Raw genomic sequence first — 24,925 nt, 5'->3', positions numbered from 1 at the left:
GTTGGTAGGTAGGAGTAGGTGCTCTGCAAAGGTCGGCCTGTTGGAGGTGGTGATAAGCCTCGTCCCAGACTCTCTCTCTCTCTCCCTGAACCAGTAATCGACCTCAGGAACATCGGAGGGGTCTCATGACCAGGGGAAGAGAGGGGGCTGGTAACCGAGTATGCACTTGAACGGGATAAGGCCCATAGATGGCCGGCGGAGGGAGTTCTGGGCATACTCAGCTAAGCCCAGGAACTAGTTAAAGGGGTCGTGGTGGCAATGGCAGTAGGTCCTGAGGAAACGTCCTACTTCCTGTATTTTCCGCTCTGTTTGACCATTGGATTGTGGCTGGTAGCCGGAGGAGAGGCTTACTGTCACATCTAGGATTTTGAAAATGAACTTCCATACCCGGGATATGAATTGGGGTCCACGGTCTGACATGATGTCCTCGGGGAGGCTAAATTGATGAAAGGCCCAATTAAAAAGCAGCTCCGCACTTTTTAGGGCGGTGGGTAGACCCTTTAGGCGAACGAGGAAGCAGAATTTACAGAATCTATTGACTATTACCAGGATACAGGTGTTACCATCAAATGGAGGTAGGTTCGTTATAAAGTCTACTCCTAGGTGTGACCATGGACGGTTAGGAATGGGTAATTGATGTACCTTGCCAGCTGGAAGATGATGGGGACTCTTCGAAATGGTTGGTCCATCAGAAGTGGTCTTTCATAGGCGAGAGAGTTGCGTCAGCAACTTTAGTGCCTAAAGATGTATGGGTAGTTTGAATGAGAGGGGTGCGTTGTGTCCGTGGGACATACCGACGTCCCGGGGGGGCAGCCTGGCGGATCAGCAGGAGGGGCTTCAGTGGCAACTGGCGGGAAGGTCCACTGGATCGCACTGGAAATTATTTGAGTGGGTATGATGGTTTTTGGCTAATGTTTCGGGACCGGGTCTATAGGAGATGGTGAAGTGAAACCTTGTGAAGAACAAAGCCCACAGCTTTTGGTTTCCAATGTCATAATTTCTCTCCGCTGGGCTGGGCTTCCGGGAGAAGAAGGCACATGGATGGATTCGACAGGGGGACCTCTGCCGCTGAAAAATGACTGGTCCCACTCCCGTGGTTGAGGCATCCACTTTGACCATGAAAGAAGAACTAAGATTGGTAAGCACTTGTAAAGGTTTGCTTGAGAGTGGCAAAGTCTTTAGTGGCAGGTGGGGTCCAGGACAGAAAATTGGATTTATGAAGTAGGAGGTTGGTGATGGGACTGGTGAAGGTACTGTAGTTTTTAATGAACCGGCAGTAAAAATTGGTGAAACCCAGGAAGCGCTGGAGTTCTTTTATGGTGTAAGGGAATGGCCAGGAAGTGATTGCCTCAATCTTCCCCTCGTCCATGTGGTTCCCGGTACTGTCAATGGCCTTCTGTTCCAGTAAGGAGAGAGGATATATCTTACCAGCAGACACTGGCTCACCCAGAATCAAATCAATCACACAACCCCAGGGTCGGTGAGGAGGTAATTGTGAGGCTTTGTGTTGGCAGAAAACATTGTGGAATTATTTGTAGCATGAGGGGATATCCACTGAACGATTTTCAAGGGGACTTTCTATGTAGGTTGTGTTAAGGGGTAGGACATCCGGAGGTCGTTCCGGCAGAGATGGATGATGGGGTAAGCATGGTGGAAAACACTTGTCACCCACTGGAGGATTTCACCTGTTGACCAGGAGAAGATGGGATTGTGCTGCACCAGCCAGGGATGGCCCAGAATGATATCAGCCGTAGAGCCCACTAAAACTAAGAAGTTGATGAATTCACTGTGTAAAAGACCTAGTGTCAGCTGTGCCGGGCCTACACTATAATGGACATGTCGCCTATTTAACTGTCTTCCTGTTCAGTAATTGGAGCTCATGGCAGAGGTCCCCCGAGATGAAGTTCGGGGCTGACCCAGAATTGAGGAGGGGGGTAACTGGTAACTGGCAATGAGTGATGTGAGCAGCAGTAAGTTTGGCAGTAGTGTAGGTGAGTGGGTTCATCTTAAAGGGAGATGATTTAATGTAACTCACCACTGGGTGAGGAGGACGAAGGGGACAGACCATGAAGTGATGCCACTCGCGCCGCAGTATGGCACAGACCCTGGGTCAGCCTCCTCTGCCACTCAGCTGGTGTCAGATAGTTAGTGTTGGTCTGCATGGGTTCTGGGTCAGTCTCGGGAGGATTCTGAATTTCGGTCCGGTGATATCGAGGGATGAGACTGGCTGGTGAGCACTCCTAAAGGCAGGATTGAAGGCGATTTGAGCATCTGATGGTGAGCTGGATAAATCTCTCTAGACCATATGAAGTCATCATACGTGGCCAGCTGGAGATGGAGCTTGGGTTCCAGGCCTTGACGAAAAGCGGTAAGTAGTGAAACTTCATTCCAACCACTGGCCACTGCGAGGGTTCTGAAGTGTAGGGAATACTGATGTATGGTCATTCTGCCCTGTTTAAGATTGTTAAGTTGCTCACCAATAGACGAGTCACCCTCAGTAATACCAAACACTTCCCGGAAGTGCACATTGAAGTTTTCTACAGACTGAGTCACCGGACCAGCTTGCATCCAAAACGTCTCGGCCCAACGAAGTGCGGGACCTGTGAGGTACAATATAATAAATGCAAATTTAGACTGCTCTGTGGGATATAATTGGGGTTGTGTCTCGATGGTGAGAGCATTAAAGGAGAAACCTGTTGCATTCCTCCGCCAAGCCAGAGTAGGGCACTGGTCTGACGACCGGGTTAGAGTACACAATCCGGGAGGAAGAACTAGGAGTGGTTTGTTGTGGTGGATGAGCCCGTGCCAGAGAAACTGGAGGAGTTGTAGGAGGATGTAAAACTCGTCGTAGCGAATCCACTAGCTCCTAAACTGGGTCCGGCTTGCTTATCCTCTGCTTCGATCTGTGACAAAAGTTGTGACAATTTCACAATATTACACTCATATTTTTATAAAATAAAATCTTGGTGAGCAGAAGAGATTTGTTTCAAAATTATTAATAATTTCAATGTTTTAATTTTTTTGGCATGTGCTTTAATAATAATAACAATTATATTATATTATATTATATTATATTATATTATATTATATTATATTATATTATTATGTGGGGCTGGTCAGATTTTCCTGCTTTTTTGTCTTGAGCTGATGTCACTAACATCCGCTGTTAACTTGTTAACTTCAGGGAGTCCAGCTTTCATATCAGATATAATTTTTGTTTGGAAATGTCTAGATATTTACTCATAACTAGTCGAGAAAGAGTCACGTGACTGATGTGACTCTCCCTCCAGCTCCTATTGGCTCAGTGGAAGTGTTAATCATCTGCTCCTGTAATCAGAGGTCAGTGTCCTGCTCATCTGACGGGGATCAGATCATCTACAGCTGGACTCTGAATGGAGAAATACTAGAACAAGGACCAATGGATGGAAACACCATTCAGCTAAATGAGGGAACTGATAGAAATATCAGCTGCAGCGTGAGAAACCACATCAGTCACGCACAGAAGACCATTCGACTCAAACCCTGTCCTGGTGAGATCATTTCTGTTTATCTACATAACTGATTGATTGATTGATTGATTGATTGGTTGATTGGTTGATTGGTTGGTTGCTTGGTTGCTTGGTTGCTTGGTTGATTGATTGATTGATTGATTGATTGATTGATTGATTGGTTGATTGATTTATGTGTTTGTGTTGTTTAGTGTGTTCAGTGTCTGTGGTGTTTGTTCTGGTCTGGTGTCTCCAGCTGATGGTTCTGTTCGGTCTGTTAGGAGCTTTTCACATCTACATTAGACACACATCAGGTGAGAGACATTAATCATCATTATTATAGATTTGAGATGCAAATATTAACAGTGTGAAGATGATGATGATGATGATGATGATGATGATGATGGTGTGATGCTTTTAGGAAAGAAAGAGGAAGATCAGAAAGTGAGAAGATTTAGAGAGAGACATGAACACACAGCAGAAGATTCATGAGAGCAGCAGCAGATCTTCACATCTGTGAGAAATGACTTCAGAATTAGTCCAGCTTTCACCTGTCAACAACAGGAGATCTTACGGAATAAAGCCAGAAGACATTTTCTGCAATTTTAGTCAAGAATTTCTTCTTTGATTTAGATGATTTTCTGGACATTTGTTTTCGCATCAGTTTAATGTTTATTTTCTTAATTTGTCTCTACTCTTTGAATGAACTAGCAGAATTTTTATGTCATTATATTAAACTCTTCTATTCATCCAGATTGTGAAGTCATTCTTTGTGTTGATTTTCCCATTTTCTGCTCTTGTTATTCTTTTGGTTCCCTTTCAAGGAAACTTTGAACTGCGTCCTCTTGGGGGTGCTATGGGACCTCGCCGTGACACGTGTTTGAATCATGCATTGAAAAATCACCAATGAGATGGCCGGCGACAGCCTCTGACGTCACTACCGGCACGACTATATATAAGCGCTAAGAGAACTCGTAATTTACTTCTTCGTTTCCAATGACTGTTTTGTTTGAAGCGTGCATCTGAGAAACGACCACAGTAAGAGCGATCTTTCTCTGTTTTTCATGGCATCCACAAGCAAGGTGTCTCTTTTCGAAGAAACAGTGGTTCTGGACCCACCGCTGCTGAGGCACAGAGGAGAATGAGCTTGTGGGGGTCACAGGTGGATATAGCTGAGGGACTTTCCCTTTCGCATTCTTCGGCAGCAGACAAGAGTGAACTTCAGGAGGAAGATGTGTTGTCATTAACGCTTTCTGATACTGAAGTTAGTGCTCTGCTGGGTTCTGGCGAAGAAACTGAGGCTGAGCCTTCTTAATCCTCCTTCCCTGCGTATGTGGAGCTGTTAGAGGTTATGGATCGCGCCATGGCAAAGTTGGACTTGCCATGGAAGCGTGGCAGCAAAGTGATGCCTTGACGTCGCCTCGACGAGCATTATTTGTCTGACCATAGCCCTCCAGCCCAGGTGAGCCTTCCCTTCTTGCCTGATTTACATGCAGAAGTCAAAAAAGAATGGAAGAGGCAGTTTTCTTCTTGCATCCATTGGTTTCAGCATACGAGTTAAGCCAACATCGATGCGATGCACGAAAACGGCTGTGAGAGGATGCCCCCTGTAGAAGAGACGCTGGCTAGCTATCTCTCTGTGGGAGAAACATTCACTCTTAAATCTCCCTTTTTGCCATCTAAGCCCTTCCTGGATACATCCCACTTAAATGGCAGAGCATACCCAGCAGCAGGTCTGGCTGTGACTTGGTTTGTGGCTTCAGGCTTATCTGGCTGATCTGCTAAAGGACCTGGATAAAGGCGAGGGCCTTTCAGCTGACCATGTAGCCAAGCTGCGCCGCACCACAGACCTCTCTTTCCATGCTACTGAGCAGGCCGCCTCCGCCATGAGTAGGTCTATGGAGGCCACGGTGGTAACGGAAAGACAAATGTGGGTGAACCTGCCAGACATCGGGAGGAAAGAAAGGGACTTTCTTCTCAATGCTCTGGTCTCACCTTCCGAACTTCGTTGCACTCTTCGGTAACTCCCTCAAGACATTTTTCAAACTAGTCTGGTTTTATAAAAATACTTAACAATTCACAAAACAACACATCCAATCTGCAAAAAACCTCATATATCCTGCAAAATGAAGCACTGCAACTGAAACTACACATAGCATTATCAAAATCAAACTTTTGCATGAAATGATGAACAATTGAAAACAATTCATATAACCAGATTTTTGCCTAACCAACTACACACTGTTGGGCATAGTGAAAAACACCCCCATCTTTAGTATGCTTTGCCATAATACTAAAATATGTGTCAGATTGTTCATATGCACAGAAATATTTGCAGATACACACACACACGCTGTTGCAACATTTTTTTTTTTTTTTTTTCACATTTTCAGTCCAGATTTTTTATCCGTTCAAAACTGTTCCTCCTGATCCGTGTCTCAGTTTTGCAGTGTCTGGTGTTTTGTTGTTTATGTTTTGTGGTTTCAATCTTCTGCTTCAGAGTTAATTTAAATTTAGCTACAGAGTTACTTTAGATTAAAAAAAAAAATTATAGTATTATATTTGTCCTGGTAAGTGTTGTGTGTATGTGAAGTACTTTTGACTAACCAATGACACACACTTTTCTGTCAAATCTTGATAAACAAAGTGATTATTTGTCTTATATATTTCTTTGTGTGTATTTTAGAAGGAACTGCTGACCCTCTCTGAAAGCTTCCTGTTTTTTCTTTGTTAAAGCGGTGTGTTTCCTGGTGTGTCAGTAGAGCTGCTGTCTGTCTGTCAGTGAAGACGCTGTGTCAGTCTCGATCTGACACTCTTCTGCTGGGATTGAGCTCTTCTCTTCTGGAGACTGGACTTTAGAGAAATGATGCTGATCTTTGGACTGATGCTGCTGCTGCAAACTGCTGCATGTGAGTCACTTTCACATCAAACTCATCTGATCATGCTGAATCCATCAGATCAATCTCTGATGAATGTAATATTACATTAAGAGTCTGCAGGGATCTAGCAAGAGATCTTCTTGACTGAGTGTGTGAGTGGATTATTATAATATTTCAGTGTTTACATCACAGTAGAAGAGAGACTGTTTAAGACCCGTGAAATTAAAATGATAGTTTCTATTTCTTTATGTTGTCTTTTTAGTCCAGTTTCAGTGGATAGTTATACAAATGCATTTATTGCTGATGTAAAACACTTCTCAAAGATGTTGCATCCAAATTCAATAAATATAAATAAAAAATAAAACTTTACAAATTAAGGCCTCTAACACTAGCATGCTCTATTCTTTTCCTATTCTATCCTTTTATTTTATTAAATTTTTTCTTACTTTTGATTTATTATATGATTTAATTTGATTTTGATTGCTTCGACTGTTCTCATTTGTAAGTCGCTTTTGATAAAAGCATCTGCTTAATGACCAAACTTAAATTTAAATTGAAAGTATGTGCACATTTTGTGATGAAACTATCTACATTATTTAGAGTGTGTATCAGAATAGTAAATGAGGTTCAGGACAAACAAGTTCATCACAATTGTGTCTTTGACAGAGACTTGCATGCATCCTGTCACCCTTTTAACCATATATACATCTAAATAATATAATAATGTCCATGCATGCAGTCTTTGCACTTGTCCGGTTGTCTACTTGCATGACATATTTCCTGAATTTGGCCAAAGTGTTCAAGTTTGTGTGAAAACCACGTGTGTGTATGTGAACTACTTTTGACAAAACCAATGACACACACTTTCAGTGCTGCAAAAAAATGAAGTTCTTACAGAGCTTTACTCAACACATTTTGTACATATAATACTTAGCAATTATTTTATGATTTCAGGACACATGAGCTCCTGACCGTGATGAATTATTGAGTTATAAAAACACAAATCAACTCATTCTCACCTGTGAAAGTTTATCCCATTTCTTCTGGAGTTTAAATCTTTTTTTACAGTTTTTACAACCAGAGATTTTTACTTTGAGTGACACGTTGACTGTTCCAAGATGGCGGATGCATCGACGTATCTGAAGCAGTCGAATCTACATCTACATATCTATGTTTCCTCATGAAATGTTATTGAGTTGTTGCAGATGAAACATAATGTGGATAACATAAAAAAAAAAATCATCAGGTTGATATTGATTATTAATCACTCAAACCCCCTCTATATTACCATCAGTCTGCATGTGTGTTGTTTTTTAACACTTTTTATTTGTGATTGTAGTTCTAATCGAATCCTCGTCCAAATCAGAATTTGTGGGCAGTGTTAGCCATTAGAGTTCGACAGATCTGCACTTTGAATGTAAGCCTTATGTTTGTTAATCTTACACTGTAGTTTTTTGTCTAAGATGATGGACAGTTCTGAGCCGAGGCGGGTTGCGTTTATTGTGTTTATGATTTTAATGCATAATTTTTTTCTGTAATATAAGATTAATGCATTAAATCAGCAGACCTAGTTGCAATATTACATTAAGAGTCTGCAGTGATCTACTCATAGTCTATACAGTAGTGGTATCGGCCGATAATTAATGCGCATCTCGTCAGTAAAGCAGTTCTCTAATCAGCGGAAGGTTCCATCAGGTGTGTGATTTCCCATAGAACAGCTGTTATTACACAGAGCCGTTGTTTACTGAGAAGCTGCACAAATCAAAGATCAGCATCATTTCTCTAAAGTCCAGTCTCCAGCAGAAGAGTGTGACGCTGCTTCAGATCGTCTGTGTTCTGGCTCTCATCAAGCGTCTTCACTGCGAGACTCACACTGGACTGACACATGAGGAAACCTCTGACCGCTTCACCGAGGAAAGAGGAAGTTTGCTCATATGGAGGAAGACACATGCTGTTAGTTCACATCACAACTCATCTAAAACAAGACAAACTAAGAGAAAGAAGGAACCATTTTCAAGCACATTTAATCTTGTTTTAGAAGCTAAAAGAAAGAAGTATCTTTAGTTGAAACAGTATCTTTAGTTGACTGATGAGATGCTGTAGACATGTTTATTGAGAGTAAAGCAGAATCAGGTCACGTCTCACTCTTCTGCTGGAGACTGGACTTTAGAGAAATGATGCTGATCTTTGGACTGATGCTGCTGCTGCAAACTGCTGCATGTGAGTCACTTTCACATCAAACTCATCTCAAATAAAATCATTGGAGTTGTAAAACTACATTAAGAGTTTGCAGTGATCTAGTCATCTTAAGAGTTTGTGTTTGTGGAGAGTTACAGATGTGAGAGGAAGTGTGTGTTTCTTCAGATCCGTTATACTGAAAACATTTAGTATTTTGTACTTTTATTTACATTTTTCATATTCATTTTTTTTATAAATGATGTCTTCATTAAATATGATGTCAGAAAGATTAATACATTATTAATATAGAGAGAAATGTCAGGGTAATGGGGTTGGACAGAAAACGCAGGTCAAACTATTTCTGTATGATCAGAAGACTGCATGTTAACACACATGAAGCATTTCAGGAAGAAAACAGTGTACACCGTGAAAGCTTGAGTTTAATTTGAATTAAATGAACATTAAGATGATTGAGAGAATATAGACTAGCTGATATTTCAATGTAAAACAGACGTTCTGAATTAAAATGAATGTTTTATTTGAACAGTTATCTTGTATTAGTTGAATCTGTCCAGTAATATGATTATGTTCAGTATTGTGTTAATTCTATCAGTATTAAGTCAGGAGACACACACATGACATTGTTCTTCAAGAGAAAAGAGTTCAGCATTAGATGAGCGTTACTGAGATGAACTGAGATCAGATCAAGAGTCTGAAATCTTACTTCTGTTCTCTGTGTGTGTGTGTGTGTGTGTGTGTGTGTGTGTGTGTGTTTTGTTCTTCAGGTCTGGATCGGTTCTGCAGTTTTAATCAATCTGATCCCTGTTACACAGCTCTGGGAGACAAACTCAATCTGCTGATGGAGCGGAACACTAATAAAAATGATCTGAAGATAAAAAAGAGAATAAACAACACAGCAGATGATGGAGTTTGTAGAGTAAAGAATGACAGGATGAGGATGAGTGAATGTGATCTTTATAAAAACAGACCTGAAGTGACAGTCATTAATGGGACTCTGATAATAAAGCGTGTGAACAGATCAGATTCTGGGGATTACAGATTAACACTCACTGACTCAAGCGGCACAGAAACATCTAGAGATCTTCAAGTGATTGTTGAAGGTACAGAAACTCTCTCATCAGACTCATACCAGTCTCATGTTCTCCAAAGATCTCACTCTCATGCAGATGAATCAGTTGAATCTCTGGGAAGGTTTTTATTCCTGTAGCACACAGTAAACACACTACAGACTCCAGTAACTACGGTTGTGATGTCATTACATAAATCCAGCATTTAGTCTGAGATGCTCCTGGTCTGCTGTAACAGAGCTGTGTTCTCAGATCAATGTTGTGTGTGTGTGTGTGTGTGTGTGTGTGTGTGCGTGTGTGTGTGTGTGTGTGTGTGTGTTTGGAAACAATGATACCACTCAAACATTTGTGGTAAGATTTTCAAAAGAGAGATAAATTAATTGTATTCATTATATTTTAAAAGTGGTGAAGAGTGAGAGAAGATATTTAAAATGTAAAAAAAAATATGTTCAATAAATGCTTTAATTTAGTACATATTTAATACATGCAAATAAATGCTGTTCAGTTAACTTTCTATTTATCAAAGAATCCTGAAAAATAAAATGCATCACCATTTCCACAAAAATTATGTGCACAACTGTGTTCAACACTGATAATAATCAGAAATGTTTCTTGAGCAGTAAATCATCATATTATTCTGATTTCTGAAGATCATGTGACACTGAAGACTGGAGGAATGATGCTGAAAATACAGCGGAGCATCACAGAAATACATTAGTTTATAATAAATTCAAATTATTTTTTTATTTGTAATAATATTTCACAATATTACTGTTTTTATGTTAATTTTTCTATCAAATAAATGCAGCCTTGGTGAGCAGAAGAGACTAACTGAATAATTGCAATGTTTCCAGATTTTTGGCAGGTATTATATTATATTATATTATATTATATTATATTAAACACTTTTAATTGTTACAGGGCAATATGTTATTACAAAAAGATATATCTGTTACTGTGATAAAATCTATATTAAAAAAAAATAAGTGTGGGGGAAGGGGAAGGGGCTTGGTCAGAAATGCCTGCTTTTTAAATAAATCTATATTTTTTTTTCTGATGACTAACCTACACTGCATGTTTACTTCAGTGATTATAGATATCATATCAGAAAATCTTGATATTGACTCATCATGAGTCGAGAAATAATCACGTGTCCCTCCCTCCAGCTCCTATTGGCTCAGTGAATGTGTCAATCATCTGCTCCTCCAATCAGAGGTCAGTGTTCTGCTCATCTGACGGGGATCAGATCATCTACAACTGGACTCTGAATGGAGAAATACTAGAACAAGGACCAGTGGATGGAAACACCATTCAGCTAAAAGAGGAAACTGATGGAGACATCATCTGCAGCGTGAAGAACCACGTCAGTCACGCACAGAAGACCATTAGACTCAAACCCTGTCCTGGTGAGATCATTTAATAAACATGAATGTCACATATACATAAGAACTAAAGCAACACTGATCATGTAAAACAGTCAGTTCTCTTGATTCTTGAAAAGTGTCATGAGTTTGTTTCAGCTTGATCTCAGCAGTGAATGGTGTTGATGTGTTCAGAGAGAAAGAAGCTGATTCTGTGCTGATGTTTTATTTCAGGACCAACTTCTGCAGCTGTGACACCAACACCAGAATCTGGTATGAGTTCAACAAACATTACTGGAAACATGAAGGATGGGTTTGTTTTGTGTCTAACAAACCCAAAAAACAATAAAAAAATAAAAAAAAGCAGGACTTTGTCATTTCAGGCATTTCTGACCAAGCCCCTTACCCTTCTCCCACCCCGCACTTATTTTTATTATATATATTTTATCAAGAGTCTGAAATCTTACTTCTGTTCAACTTTAGTTCCTTCATTATTTGTGTAATATGTGTCTGATTTTAATTAATTGTGTGTGTGTGTGTTGTTCTTCAGGTCTGGATCGGTTCTGCAGTTTTGATCAATCTGATCCCTGTTACACAGCTCTGGGACACAAACTCAATCTGCTGATGGTGGACGCTAGAGAATATGATCTGAGGTTAAAAAAGAGAATAAACGACAACACAGCAGATGGTCCTGTTTGTAGAATAAAGAATGACAGGATGACGATGAGTGAATGTGATCTTTATAATAACAGACCTGAAGTGACAGTCATTAATGGGACTCTGATAATAAAGCGTGTGAACAGATCAGATTCTGGGAATTACAGATTAACACTCGTTCACTCAAATGGCTCAGAAACATCTAGAGATCTTCAAGTGATTGTTGAAGGTACAGAAACTCTCTCATCAGACTCATTCCAGTCTCATGTTCTCCAAAGATCTCACTCTCATGCAGATGAATCAGTTGAATCTCTGGGAAGGTTTGTTCAGTGTCTATGGCCTTGGTTGATTGATGTGTTTGTGTTGTTCAGTGTGTTCAGTGTCTGTGGTGTTTGTTCTGGTCTGGTGTCTTCAGCTGATGGTTCTGTTCGGTCTGTTAGGAGCTTTTCACATCTACATGAGACACACGTCAGGTGAGAGACATCATAATAGATTTGACATGCAAATATTAAGAGTGTGAAGATGATGATGATGATGATGATGTGATGCTTTTAGGAAAGAAAGAGGAAGATCGAGAAAGTGAGAATGAGAAGATTTAGAGAGAGACATGAACACACAGCAGAAGATTCATGAGAGCAGCAGCAGATCTTCACATCTGTGAGAAATGACTTCACAATCAGTTCAGCTTTCACCTGCTGAATAAAACCAGGAGACAGAAGAAGCTTTCATGATAGACAATGATCTTTACATGTGTTTATTTCTTGAACACTTTTTTTGTATCAGTTTTATTCATATAATTATTTTGTATTCAGTCTTTATGCTTTCAATGACTAGAAGTATTTTATTACATTGAATTAAACTCCTTCTGTTCATCTGTGATCAAACTCTTTTATTTCTCTGAATCAAATCTGTCAGATTGTGAACTCATTCTGTGTTTATTTCCATGTTTCTGCTCTTGATCTTTCACTTTATTCTTGATTTGGTTGATTTCTCTTTATGTTCAGTGTCTGTTGAGGTGTTTTATCTGTTAGAAGCTCTTCATCCGTGTCTCAGTTTTGCAGCGTCTGGTGTTTTTTCTGACTGTGGTTTTGCTTAAATTTGCAGTTTTTAAGATGACTTTTAACATGCTTAACAACAATTGTGAATTTTTTACAACATATGTGTGTTATCATAGAGAAATGATAAACATGTCATTCTTTAGAAACTGTAATTGGGGTCATTGCTGAATTTGTTATGCTTAACTTTGAGTTAAATGAAAATAAAACGCTTTCATATTAAACCACATTTGCAGTCAAAAGTCACAAGCTCATTTATTATTATTTTTTAAATTATTTTTAATACAGTCAATTAACATGTTATCTATCAGCATGATTCCACGATTGATATTTATTTCAGCAACAATCTGAAATCTGACCGACAGATCAGAATATAGATTATTGACAGACTAAGAGTGTTACAAATTGGGTAGTGCTAGACGAAAGACAAAGAGCTTGAGGAGAATCGGGATCAAAAGAGGAGTTTACTGACAATAGGAAATGATACAATACAAATAACAGCATTAACATAGACAGAAGTGTTAATACAATCACGGACCAAGAAGGAACTGAACAGAACGGGTATTTAAACACACAGAAGGTAATGAGGGAACTGGAGACAGGTGGGGAATAATCAATTAACCAAAACAAGGAGGAAGGTGACCAACTAAGGAAACAAAAGTTCATTAACGTGACAAAGAGCAGTGGAACAATATCAAATACACTGAAACAGTCTAGTTAATTAATTAATTAATTATCCTTTTTTGTTAACTATTAATGAATAATTAGTTGATGGTAACTGAAAAGCATCTGTAATGTGTCTTTAATTAGCAGTTAAGTTCAGATAAATCAGATGAAGCTCATTTTAAGCGTGATGTTGTGAGTGAAATGAAAGCAGCTGTAGTTGTAGTTTCCTCCTGCAGGTGTCGCTCTCTACATGAGCAGCTCTGAGCAGATATAAACTCAATGTCCCATGAGTCTCAGCTGCAGCAGACAGAAGATTGAAGCTCACAATCCTCTCTTCATTCACACATCAACTGATGGATCCGAGTCAAACATCATCACACACAGTCTGCTGGAAACACCACATATAGACCTGATTCTGCTTTACTCTCAATAAACATGTCTACAGCATCTCATCAGTCAACTAAAGACACTGTTTCAGTGGATTTAAAGGAGAGTCTGTGAAGGGTTTTTGATAATTACTCATTTTAAATCATTTAGAAACAAATCCTTCTCTCTTTTAGCTTCTAAAACAAGATTAAATGTGCTTGAAAATGGTTCGTTCTTTCTCTTAGTTTGTCTTGTTTTAGATGAGTTGTGATGTGAACTAACAGCATGTGTCTTCCTCCATATGAGCAAACTTCCTCTTTCCTCGGTGAAGCGGTCAGAGGTTTCCTCATGTGTCAGTCCAGTGTGAGTCTCGCAGTGAAGACGCTTGATGAGAGCCAGAACACAGACGATCTGAAGCAGCGTCACACTCTTCTGCTGGAGACTGGACTTTAGAGAAATGATGCTGATCTTTGGACTGATGCTGCTGCTGCAAACTGCTGCATGTGAGTCACTTTCACATCAAACTCATCTCAAATAAAATCATTGGAGTTGTAAAACTACATTAAGAGTCTGCAGTGATCTAGCAAGAGATCTTCTTGACTGAGTGTGTGTCAGTGGATTATTATAATATCCCAGTGTTTTCTTCACAGTAGAAGAAAGACTGTTTAAGACCCATGAAATCAAAATTATAATTTCTATTTCTTTATGTAGTCTTTTAGTCCAGTTTCAGTGGATACTTCTACATGTGCATTTATTGCTGATGTAAAACACTTCTCAAAGATGCTGCATCCCAATTCAATAAATTAAGATTAAAATAAAAATGTCCAAATAAGGCCTCTAAGACTTGCTCTATTCTTTTCCTATTCTATCTTTTTATTTTATTTTATTTGTTCTTACTTTTTACATAATAAATAATTTAATTTGATTTTGATTGCTTCCATTGTTCTCATTGGTAAGTCGCTTTGGATAAAAGCATCTATTAAATGACCAAACTTAAATTTAAATTGCCAATTTATACTACGCCCTAAAAGTATGTGCACATTTTGTGATGAAAAACTTAAATTCTACATTATTTAGAGTGTGGAGGAGAATAGTAAACAAGGTTTGGGACAAACAAGTTCATCACAATTGCGTCTTTAGACTTGCATGCATCCTGTCACCGTTTTAACCATACTGTATATAAATATACATGGGGTCAGTCACAATGCCCATATATTATTATTATTATTATTATATGCAGTCTTTGCACTTGTCCGGTTGTGGACTTGCATGACGTATGTCCTGAATTTAGCCAAAGTGTTCAAGTTGGTGTGAAAACCACAAGTGCGTGAATGTGAGGTATTTTTGATTAACCAATGACACACACTTTCAGTGCTGATTTTACAGAGCTTTACTCAACACATTTTGTACATATAATACTTTTATAAAATAAACTTCAGAGAATCTCTTCTGTAGTCCCTATGAAGGATCATTTAATTGTGGTGCTTCTAAGTAAATTATAAAAAGAAGTTGCTAACGTTTTTACAAAATACACATCTCTGTACCAATAAAATGTGCAACACTTTACATTTTACACAAGTTATATGTAATATCAAATTAAATGAACTTACACTGTAAAGTTTTTCTTGAGATCTAATGATTTCAGGCACATGAGCTCCTGACCGGGATGAATCATTGAGTTATAAAAACACAAATCAACTCATTCTCACCTGTGAAAGTTTATCACATTTCTTCTGGAGTTTAAATCTCTGTGGTTTTTACAATCAGAGGCTGTGCATCTTTGTAAACTTACAGATTTTTACTTTGAGTGACACGTCGACTGTTCCAAGATGCCGGATGCATCAACGTATCTGAAGCAGTCGAATCATCATCAACATATCTATGGTTCCTCATGAAATGTTACTGAGTTGTTGCAGATGAAACATAATGTGGATAACATGAAAAAAAAAAATCATGTTGATATTGATTATTAATCACTCAAACCCCCTCTATATTACCATCAGTCTGCATGTGTGTTGTTTTTTAACACTTTTTATTTGTGATTGTAGTTCTAATCGAATCCTCGTCCAAAGCAGAATTAGTGTGCAGTGTTAGCCATTAGAGTTTGACAGATCTGCACTTTGAGTCTAGTTTTATGTTTCTTAATCTTACACTGTAGTTTTTAATGTAAGATAATGGACAGTTCTGAGCTGAGGCGGGTTGCGTTTATTGTGTTTATGATTTTAACGCATAATTTTTTCTGTAATATAAGATTAACACATTAAATCAGCAGACCTAGTTGCAATATTACATTAAGAGTCTGCAGTGATCTACTCATAGTCTATACAGTAGTGGTATCGGCCGATAATTAATGCGCATCTCGTCAGTAAAGCAGTTCTCTAATCAGCGGAAGGTTCCATCAGGTGTGTGATTTCCCATAGAACAGCTGTTACTACACAGAGCCGTTGTTAACTGAGAAGCTGCACAAATCAAAGATCAGCATCATTTCTCTAAAGTCCAGTCTCCAGCAGAAGAGTGTGACGCTGCTTCAGATCGTCTGTGTTCTGGCTCTCATCAAGCGTCTTCACTGCGAGACTCACACTGGACTGACACATGAGGAAACCTCTGACCGCTTCACCGAGGAAAGAGGAAGTTTGCTCATATGGAGGAAGACACATGCTGTTAGTTCACATCACAACTCATCTAAAACAAGCAAACTAAGAGAAAGAACGAACCATTTACACAGCACACTTTCTAAAAAAAAAAGATTAAAAACCTAGTTTTAGAAGCTAAAAGTGAGAAGGATTTGTTTCTAAATTATTTAAAATGAGTAATTATGCAAAAACCCTTCACAGACTCTTCTTTAAATCCACTGAAACAGTATCTGTAGTTGACTGATGAGATGCTGTAGACATGTTTATTGAGAGTGAAGCAGAATCAGGTCACGTCACACTCTTCTGCTGGAGACTGGACTTTAGAGAAATGATGCTGATCTTTGGACTGATGCTGCTGCTGCAAACTGCTGCATGTGAGTCACTTTCACATCAAACTCATCTCAAATAAAATCATTGGAGTTGTAAAACTACATTAAGAGTTTGCAGTGATCTAGTCATCTTCAGAGTTTGTGTTAGTGGAGTGTTACAAATGTGAGAGGAAGTGTGTGTTTCTTCAGATCCGTTATACTGAAAAGATTTGGTATTTTGTACTTTTATTTCAGATTTTCATATTCATTCATTTTTTATATAAATGATGTCTTCATTAAATATTATGTCAGAAATATTAAGAAATGTCAGGGTAATGGGGTTGGACAGAAAACGCAGGTCAAACTATTTCTGTATGATCAGAAGACTGCATGTTAACACACATGAAGAGTTTCAGGAAGAAAACAGTGTACACCGTGAAAGAATGAGTTTAATTTGAATTAATTTGAATTAAATGAACATTAAGATGATTGAGAGCATATAGACTAGCTGATATTTCAATGTAAAACAGACGTTCTGAATTAAAATGAATGTTTTATTTGAACAGTTATCTTGTATTAGTTGAATCTGTCCAGTAATATGATTATGTTCAGTATTGTGTTAATTCTATCAGTATTAAGTCAGGAGACACACACATGACATTGTTCTTCAAGAGAAAAGAGTTCAGCATTAGATGAGCGTTACTGAGATGAACTGAGATCAGATCAAGAGTCTGAAATCTTACTTCTGTTCTCTGTGTGTGTGTGTGTGTGTGTGTGTGTGTGTGTGTGTGTGTGTGTGTGTGTGTTTGTGTGTGTGTGTGTGTGTGTGTGTGTGTGTGTGTGTGTGTGTGTGTTTGTGTGTGTGTGTGTGTGTGTGTGTGTGTATGTGTGTGTGTGTGTGTGTGTGTGTGTGTGTGTGTGTGTGTGTGTGTGTGTGTGTGTGTGTGTGTGTGTGTGTGTGTGTGTGTGTGTTTTGTTCTTCAGGTCTGGATCGGTCCTGCAGTTTTGGTCAATCTGGTCCCTGTTACGCAGCTCTGGGAGACAAACTCAATCTGCTGATGGTGGATGCTAGAGAATATGATCTGCAGATAAAAAGGAGAATAAACGACAACACAGAAGATGGTCCAGTTTGTAGAGTAAAGAATGACACGATGAAGAGTGAATGTGATCTTTATAAAAACAGACCTGAAGTGACAGTCATTAATGGGACTGTGATAATAAAGCGTGTGATCAGATCAGATTCTGGGAATTACAGATTAACACTCTATAACTCAGACGGCACAGTAACATCTAGAGATCTTCAAGTGATTGTTGAAGGTACAGAAACTCTCTCATCAGACTCATTCCAGTCTCATGTTCTCCAAAGATCTCACTCTCATGCAGATGAATCAGTTGAATCTCTGGGAAGGTTTTTATTCCTGTAGCACACAGTAAACGCACTACAGACTCCAGTAACAACGCTTGTGATGTCATTACATAAATCCAGCATTTACTCTGAGATGCTCCTGGTCTGCTGTAACAGAGCTGTGTTCTCAGTTTAGATTCAGATTATTAGTTGAAAACAGTTTTCTGTATGTGTGTTTGTGTGTGTGTCTGTGTGTTTGTGTGTGTGTGTTTGTGTGTGTCTGTGTGTGTGTCTGTCCGTGTGTGTGTCCGTGTGTGTCCGTGTGTGTCTGTTTGTGTGTGTGTCCATGTGTGTGTGTCCGTGTCCGTATGTGTGTGTCTGTGTGGAAACAATGATTACACTCAAGATTTTGTGGTAAGATTTTAAAAAGAGAGATAAATGTATTTTAATCATACATTAAAGTTGTGAAAAGTGAGTGAACAAAAAAGTTTAGTAAATGCTTTAATTTAATAAATATTTAACAAACGCAAATAAATTCTGTTCATCACCATTTCTACAAAAAAATATTGTTTTCAAAACTGATAATAATCAGAAATGTTTCTTGAGCAGTAAATCATCATATTATTCTGATTTCTGAAGATCATGTGACACTGAAGACTGGAGGAATGATGCTGAAAATACAGTTTTAACATCACAAAAATAAATGACAGTTTATAATAACTAAAAAAATGTTTTTTTTATAATATTTCACAATATTACTGTTTTTATGTGCATTTTTTTATCAAATAAATGCAGCCTTGGTGAGCAGAAGAGACTAACTGAATAATTTCAATGTTTCCAGATTATTGGCAGGTATTATATTATATTATATTATATTATATTATATTATATTATATTATATTATATTAATGATTATTAAACACTTTTTATTGTTACAGGACAATATATTATTACAAAAAGATATATCTGTTACTGTGATATAATATTTATAAAAAAAATTAGTGTGAGGTGGGGGAAGGGGCTTGGTCAGAAATAGCTGAAATGTCAGAAAGTCCTGCTTTTTTATTTTTTATTTAATTTTTTTTTATTATTCTTTTTGTATTTTATCCTATTTCTGATGACTAACCTACACTGCATGTTTACTTCAGTTATTCTAGATATCATATCAGAAAATCTTGATATTGACTCATCATGAGTCGAGAAATAATCACGTGACTCTCCCTCCAGCTCCTATTGGCTCAGTGGAAGTGTCAATCATCTGCTCCTCCAATCAGAGGTCAGTGTTCTGTTCATCTGACGGGGATCACATCATCTACAGCTGGACTCTGAATGGAGAAATACTAGAACAAGGACCAATGAATGGAAACACCACCATTCAGCTAAAAGAGGAAACTGATGGAGACATCAGCTGCAGCGTGAAGAACCACGTCAGTCACGCACAGAAGACCATTACACTCAAACCCTGTCCTGGTGAGATCATTTAATAAACATGAATGTCACATATACATAAGAACTAAAGCAACACTGATCATGTAAAACAGTCAGTTCTCTTGATTCTTGAAAAGTGTCATGAGTTTGTTTCAGCTTGATCTCAGCAGTGAATGGTGTTGATGTGTTCAGAGAGAAAGAAGCTGATTCTGTGCTGATGTTTTATTTCAGGACCAACTACTGCAGCTGTGACACCAACACCAGAATCTGGTATGAGTTCAACATAATTACTGGAAACATGAAGGATGGGTTTGTTTTGTGTCTAACAAACCCAAAAAACAATAAAAAAAATTAAAAAAAAGCAGGACTTTGTCATTTCAGGCATTTCTGACCAAGCCCCTTACCCTTCTCCCACCCCACACTTATTTTTATTATATATATTTTATCAAGAGTCTGAAATCTTACTTCTGTTCAACTTTAGTTCCTTCAATATTTGTGTAATATGTGTCTGATTTTAATTAATTGTGTGTGTTTTGTTCTTCAGGTCTGGATAATGTCTGCTGGTTTGGTCAATCTGATCCCTGTTACGCAGCTCTGGGAGACAAACTCAATCTGCTGATGGAGCAGGACGCTAGAGAATATGACCTGATCTTAAAAAAGAGAATAAACAACAACACAGCAGATGATCCAGTTTGTAGAATAAAGAATGGCAGGATGAGGATGTATGAATGTGATCTTTATAATAACAGACCTGAAGTGACAGTCATTAATGGGACTGTGATAATAAAACGTGTGATCAGATCAGATTCTGGGAATTACAGATTAACACTCGTTCACTCAAATGGCACAGTAACATCTAGAGATCTTCAAGTGATTGTTGAAGGTACAGAAACTCTCTCATCAGACTCATTCCAGTCTCATGTTCTCCAAAGATCTCACTCTCATGCAGATGAATCAGTTGAATCTCTGGGAAGGTTTGTTCAGTGTCTATGGTCTTGATTGATTGATTGATTGATTGATTGATTGATTGATGTGTTTGTGTTGTTCAGTGTGTTCAGTGTCTGTGGTGTTTGTTCTGGTCTGGTGTCTCCAGCTGATGGTTCTGTTCGGTCTGTTAGGAGCTTTTCACATCTACATGAGACACACGTCAGGTGAGAGACATTTATCATCATCACTATAGATTTGACATGCAAATATTAAGAGTGTGAAGATGATGATGATGATGATGATGATGTGATGCTTTTAGGAAAGAAAGAGGAAGATGAGAAAGTGAGAATGAGAAGATTTAGAGAGAGACATGAACACACAGCAGAAGATTCATGAGAGCAGCAGCAGATCTTCACATCTGTGAGAAATGACTTCAGAATCAGTCCAGCTTTCACCTGCTGAATAAAACCAGGAGACAGAAGAAGCTTTCATGATAGACATTGATCTTTACATGTGTTTATTTCTTGTACACTTTTTTTGTATCAGTTTTATTCATATATTTTTATTTTGTATTCAGTCTTTATGCTTTCAATGACTAGAAGTATTTTATTACATTGAATTAAACTCCTGTTCATCTGTGATCAAACTCTTTTATTTCTCTGAATCAGATCTGTCAGATTGTGAACTCTTTCTGTGTTTATTTCCACATTTCTGCTCTTGCTCTTTCACTTTATTCTTGATTTGGTTGATTTCTCTTTATGTTCAGTGTCTGTTTAGGTGTTTTATCTGTTTGAAGCTCTTCATCCGTGTCTCAGTTTTGCAGCGTCTGGTGTTTTCTGACTGTGGTTTTGCTTGAATCTGCAGTTTCTTACATGACTTTTAACACATTTACCCACATTTGTGCATTTTACTTCAAAAATATATTTGTGTCATTATAGAATCATGATAAACATGTCATTCTTTAGAAACTGTAATTGATGTCATCGCTGAATTTGTTATGCTTTACTTTGAGTTAAATGAAAATAAAACGCTTTGAAATCAAACCATAGTTTCAGCATGATTCCACGGATGATATTTATTTTAGACTATTCATGGTAACTTCTAGCTAGTTGTCTTGGTCAAATCTTATGTAACAACATTAGACAGATTCATTTCAGCAACAATCTGAAATCTGACCCGACAGATCAGAATATAGATTATTGACAGACTAAGAGCAGTGAAAAACAATATTAAATACACTAAAACAGCATTATTTATTGATGAATTAAATTGTTTGTTCACTATTAATGAATAATTAGTTGATGGTAACTGAAAGGCATCTGTAATGTGTCTTTAATTAGCAGTTAAGTTCAGATAAATCAGATGAAGCTCATTTTAAGCGTGATGTTGTGAGTGAAATGAAAGCAGCTGTAGTTGTAGTTTCCTCCTGCAGGTGTCGCTCTCTACATGAGCAGTTCTGAGCAGATATAAACTCAATGTCCCATGAGTCTCAGCTGCAGCAGACAGAAGATTGAAGCTCACAATCCTCTCTTCATTCACACATCAACTGATGGATCCGAGTCAAACATCATCACACACAGTCTGCTGGAAACACCACATATAGACCTGATTCTGCTTTACTCTCAATAAACATGTCTACAGCATCTCATCAGTCAACTAAAGACACTGTTTCAGTGGATTTAAAGAAGAGTCTGTGAAGGGTTTTGCATAATTACTCATTTTAAATCATTTAGAAACAAATCCTTCTCACTTTTAGCTTCTAAAAGAAGATTAAATGTAATTGTAAATGGTTCCTTCTTTCTCTTAGTTTGTCTTGTTTTAGATGAGTTGTGATGTGAACTAACAGCATGTGTCTTCCTCCATATGAGGAAACTTCCTCTTTCCTCGGTGAAGCGGTCAGAGGTTTCCTCATGTGTCAGTCCAGTGTGAGTCTCGCAGTGAAGACGCTTGATGAGAGCCAGAACACAGACGATCTGAAGCAGCGTCACACTCTTCTGCTGGAGACTGGACTTTAGAGAAATGATGCTGATCTTTGGACTGATGCTGCTGCTGCAAACTGCTGCATGTGAGTCACTTTCACATCAAACTCATCTCAAATAAAATCATTGGAGTTGTAAAACTACATTAAGAGTTTGCAGTGATCTAGTCATCTTAAGAGTTTGTGTTTGTGGAGAGTTACAAATGTGAGAGGAAGTGTGTGTTTCTTCAGATCCGTTATACTGAAAAGATTTAGTATTTTGTACTTTCATTTTTTTATTTATATAAATGATGTTTTCATTAAATATGATTTCAGATTAATACATTATTAATATAGAGAGAAATGGCAGGGTAATGAAAACGCAGGTCAAACTATTTCTGTATGATCAGAAGACTGCATGTTAACACACATGAAGCATTTCAGGAAGAAAACAGTGGACACAGTGAAAGCATGAGTTTAATTTCAATTACATTTTTGGTTTTGGGTATTTTTTATTTTTTTTTTGTAAACCAGCTCCTGGGACAGGACAGTCACAACAACAGAGGGGTTGTAATAAACACTGATATTTTGCGACCTAAAGAGTAGTTCTCTGTTCGGCCGACTCGCATTTCTTTGGTCGAGTATATTATTAAATGTTTGCTGCAAATAATTTTATTTTATGCAAAGCAAACTATAGGACTCTTTCAGTCACCTAAACAAGTTGCATCGGTCTTTTTGAAAAAAAAAAATTGTCTTCGTTCGAAAACGCTTGTTAAACGAGTTTAAATAAGAAATGTTGTATACATGTTTAAACAGTATGATTTTGTACTAACAACTGTACTGTATGACATTTGACAAAAAAAAAAGGCAATTGTGCACAATTTGCAATTATTATCCATTATTTAGGATTAGACCAACTTGTTCCGTCATATTTGTTTTTTTTAACCAGTAGAAAATGACAAAAAACACAAATCAACAATGTGTTTAACACTTAAACACATATTCATACATACACATATTTCAGTGTGTTGTACAGCATTATTACTCATTCTCATCTGTGTCACATTAATAGATCGCACTTACTTATGTAGCACTTTTTACAATAAAGACTGGTTTCAAGCAGCTTCAGAGTAATAAAGAAGACAATAGTCCTTCAATTAAGTAACAAAATGTAAAGCAGCTCCACAGAAGACAATTATACAGCTTGTTGATGCAATTTAGCTCCATGTGTGTGTGTATGTGTAAAGACCTCTAACTAGCTTCCTCTATTCTTTTATTTTTTTATTCTGTTTTCTTTTTATTTATTATATTATTTAAAATCCCATGCTACGTGTACTGTGTTAACCTAACTGAGACTTGTTATAGCACTTATATATCATTGCTCTTTGTGTTGTTTTTGATTGCTTCCACTGTCTTCATCTGTAAGTTGCTTTTTATAAAAGCGTCTGCTAAATGAATGAATAAATGTAAATGTAAATGTAACACTTCAGAGACCCATAAAATTAAGATAATGTAATTCTTACCATTCAGTTTTTTTGTAGATGAACCATAAAACAGACATCAATTTCCCCTCGGTCTCTGTAGACCGTGCTTTGCTTCTGGAGTCATTTATAGTCCTGTGTCCCTTTGAAATCCATGACCGCACGTATGGATGGGGTTAAACTGAGATAATGGTGGTCCAACAAGGCAGAGAAATAAAAGCAATGAAATTGTGGAAGTGTGGAGAGATGATCGGTTGGCTCTGCAAATTAAGTTCATTTGAGAAAAACCCCTCTCACACATCCTGAGGCCAGTATTCAGGGAAAAGCACTTTAAACTCTTCTATGAATTTGTTGTACCCCATCCGGTCCCCTTCTGCCCTTCTGTATGATAGCATGCAATTCTCTAGGCTTCTCGCCAGACTCCTAAAAATCACCTTGTTGTCCATCCCTTTTTCATCTCTTCGTCCTGGATGCAGAGGAACTCCTTGGAAGATGCTGTGATTTACAGCATTTTGACTGATTTGGCTATGACGTCCAGATCTCTCAGACATTGCCTCGAACACCCTTGTCCAAGACCCGGCAGACTCTAGACAACTGAATGTCTAATTTATCAGCACATTTTTTAAGCTCAATTCAGTTTTTGTTTGATGTGCTGTACAATGTGTATATTTTATCCATGAAAAAATGAACACCCTCCAAAGCACGCAACAGTTCATGGGCTTTGGTCTTCAGTTCAACAAGTTCAACAAAAATATTCTCAGGCGACTCCATGTGCAGCTGAAATCTGACGTAAATTATTAAAGCACTCTTTCTGCTTAAACTAGCTGCTTCATCAAGCATCAGGCCAACTTTAGGAACACAAGCAATAAACTTTTCAAATAATAAATTTTCGGACAGTTTATTTGTTATTGTATTTTGAAAAGAGTCTTCTTTTGCCTTTTCAATAATGTTAAGTTCTGCAATGTGTGCCTTCATCTGAGAATGTTCAAAAAGCTTTTTCATAAATGCCGTCTGTTGTTTTTTAAGATCTGTGTCTGATGACGTTACAGAGCATGTCACCCACTCTTTGGCCAGTTTCCCACCGATTTTTCGGGACCCAACCTTTTTT

At 37.9% G+C, this 24,925-nt stretch overlaps 1 protein-coding gene across 1 annotated transcript in view; it reads left to right on the top strand.

The window, feature by feature from the left end:
• The window catches only part of LOC113058057 (uncharacterized), a 47,112-nt gene that overhangs the window by 15,066 nt on the left and 7,121 nt on the right, over window positions 1–24,925 (top strand). The window contains exon 5 of the mRNA XM_026225725.1: window positions 19,684–19,722. Coding sequence (XP_026081510.1) covers window positions 19,684–19,722 — 39 coding nt within the window. The remainder of the gene's footprint in view (window positions 1–19,683; window positions 19,723–24,925) is intronic.

This window comes from Carassius auratus, chromosome 39, assembly GCF_003368295.1.
Source record: "Carassius auratus strain Wakin chromosome 39, ASM336829v1, whole genome shotgun sequence".
In the NCBI taxonomy this organism is placed as follows: Eukaryota; Metazoa; Chordata; class Actinopteri; order Cypriniformes; family Cyprinidae; genus Carassius; species Carassius auratus.
The sequence above is the reverse complement of the archived record's forward strand: the minus strand, read 5'-3'. Positions and strand labels throughout refer to the sequence as shown.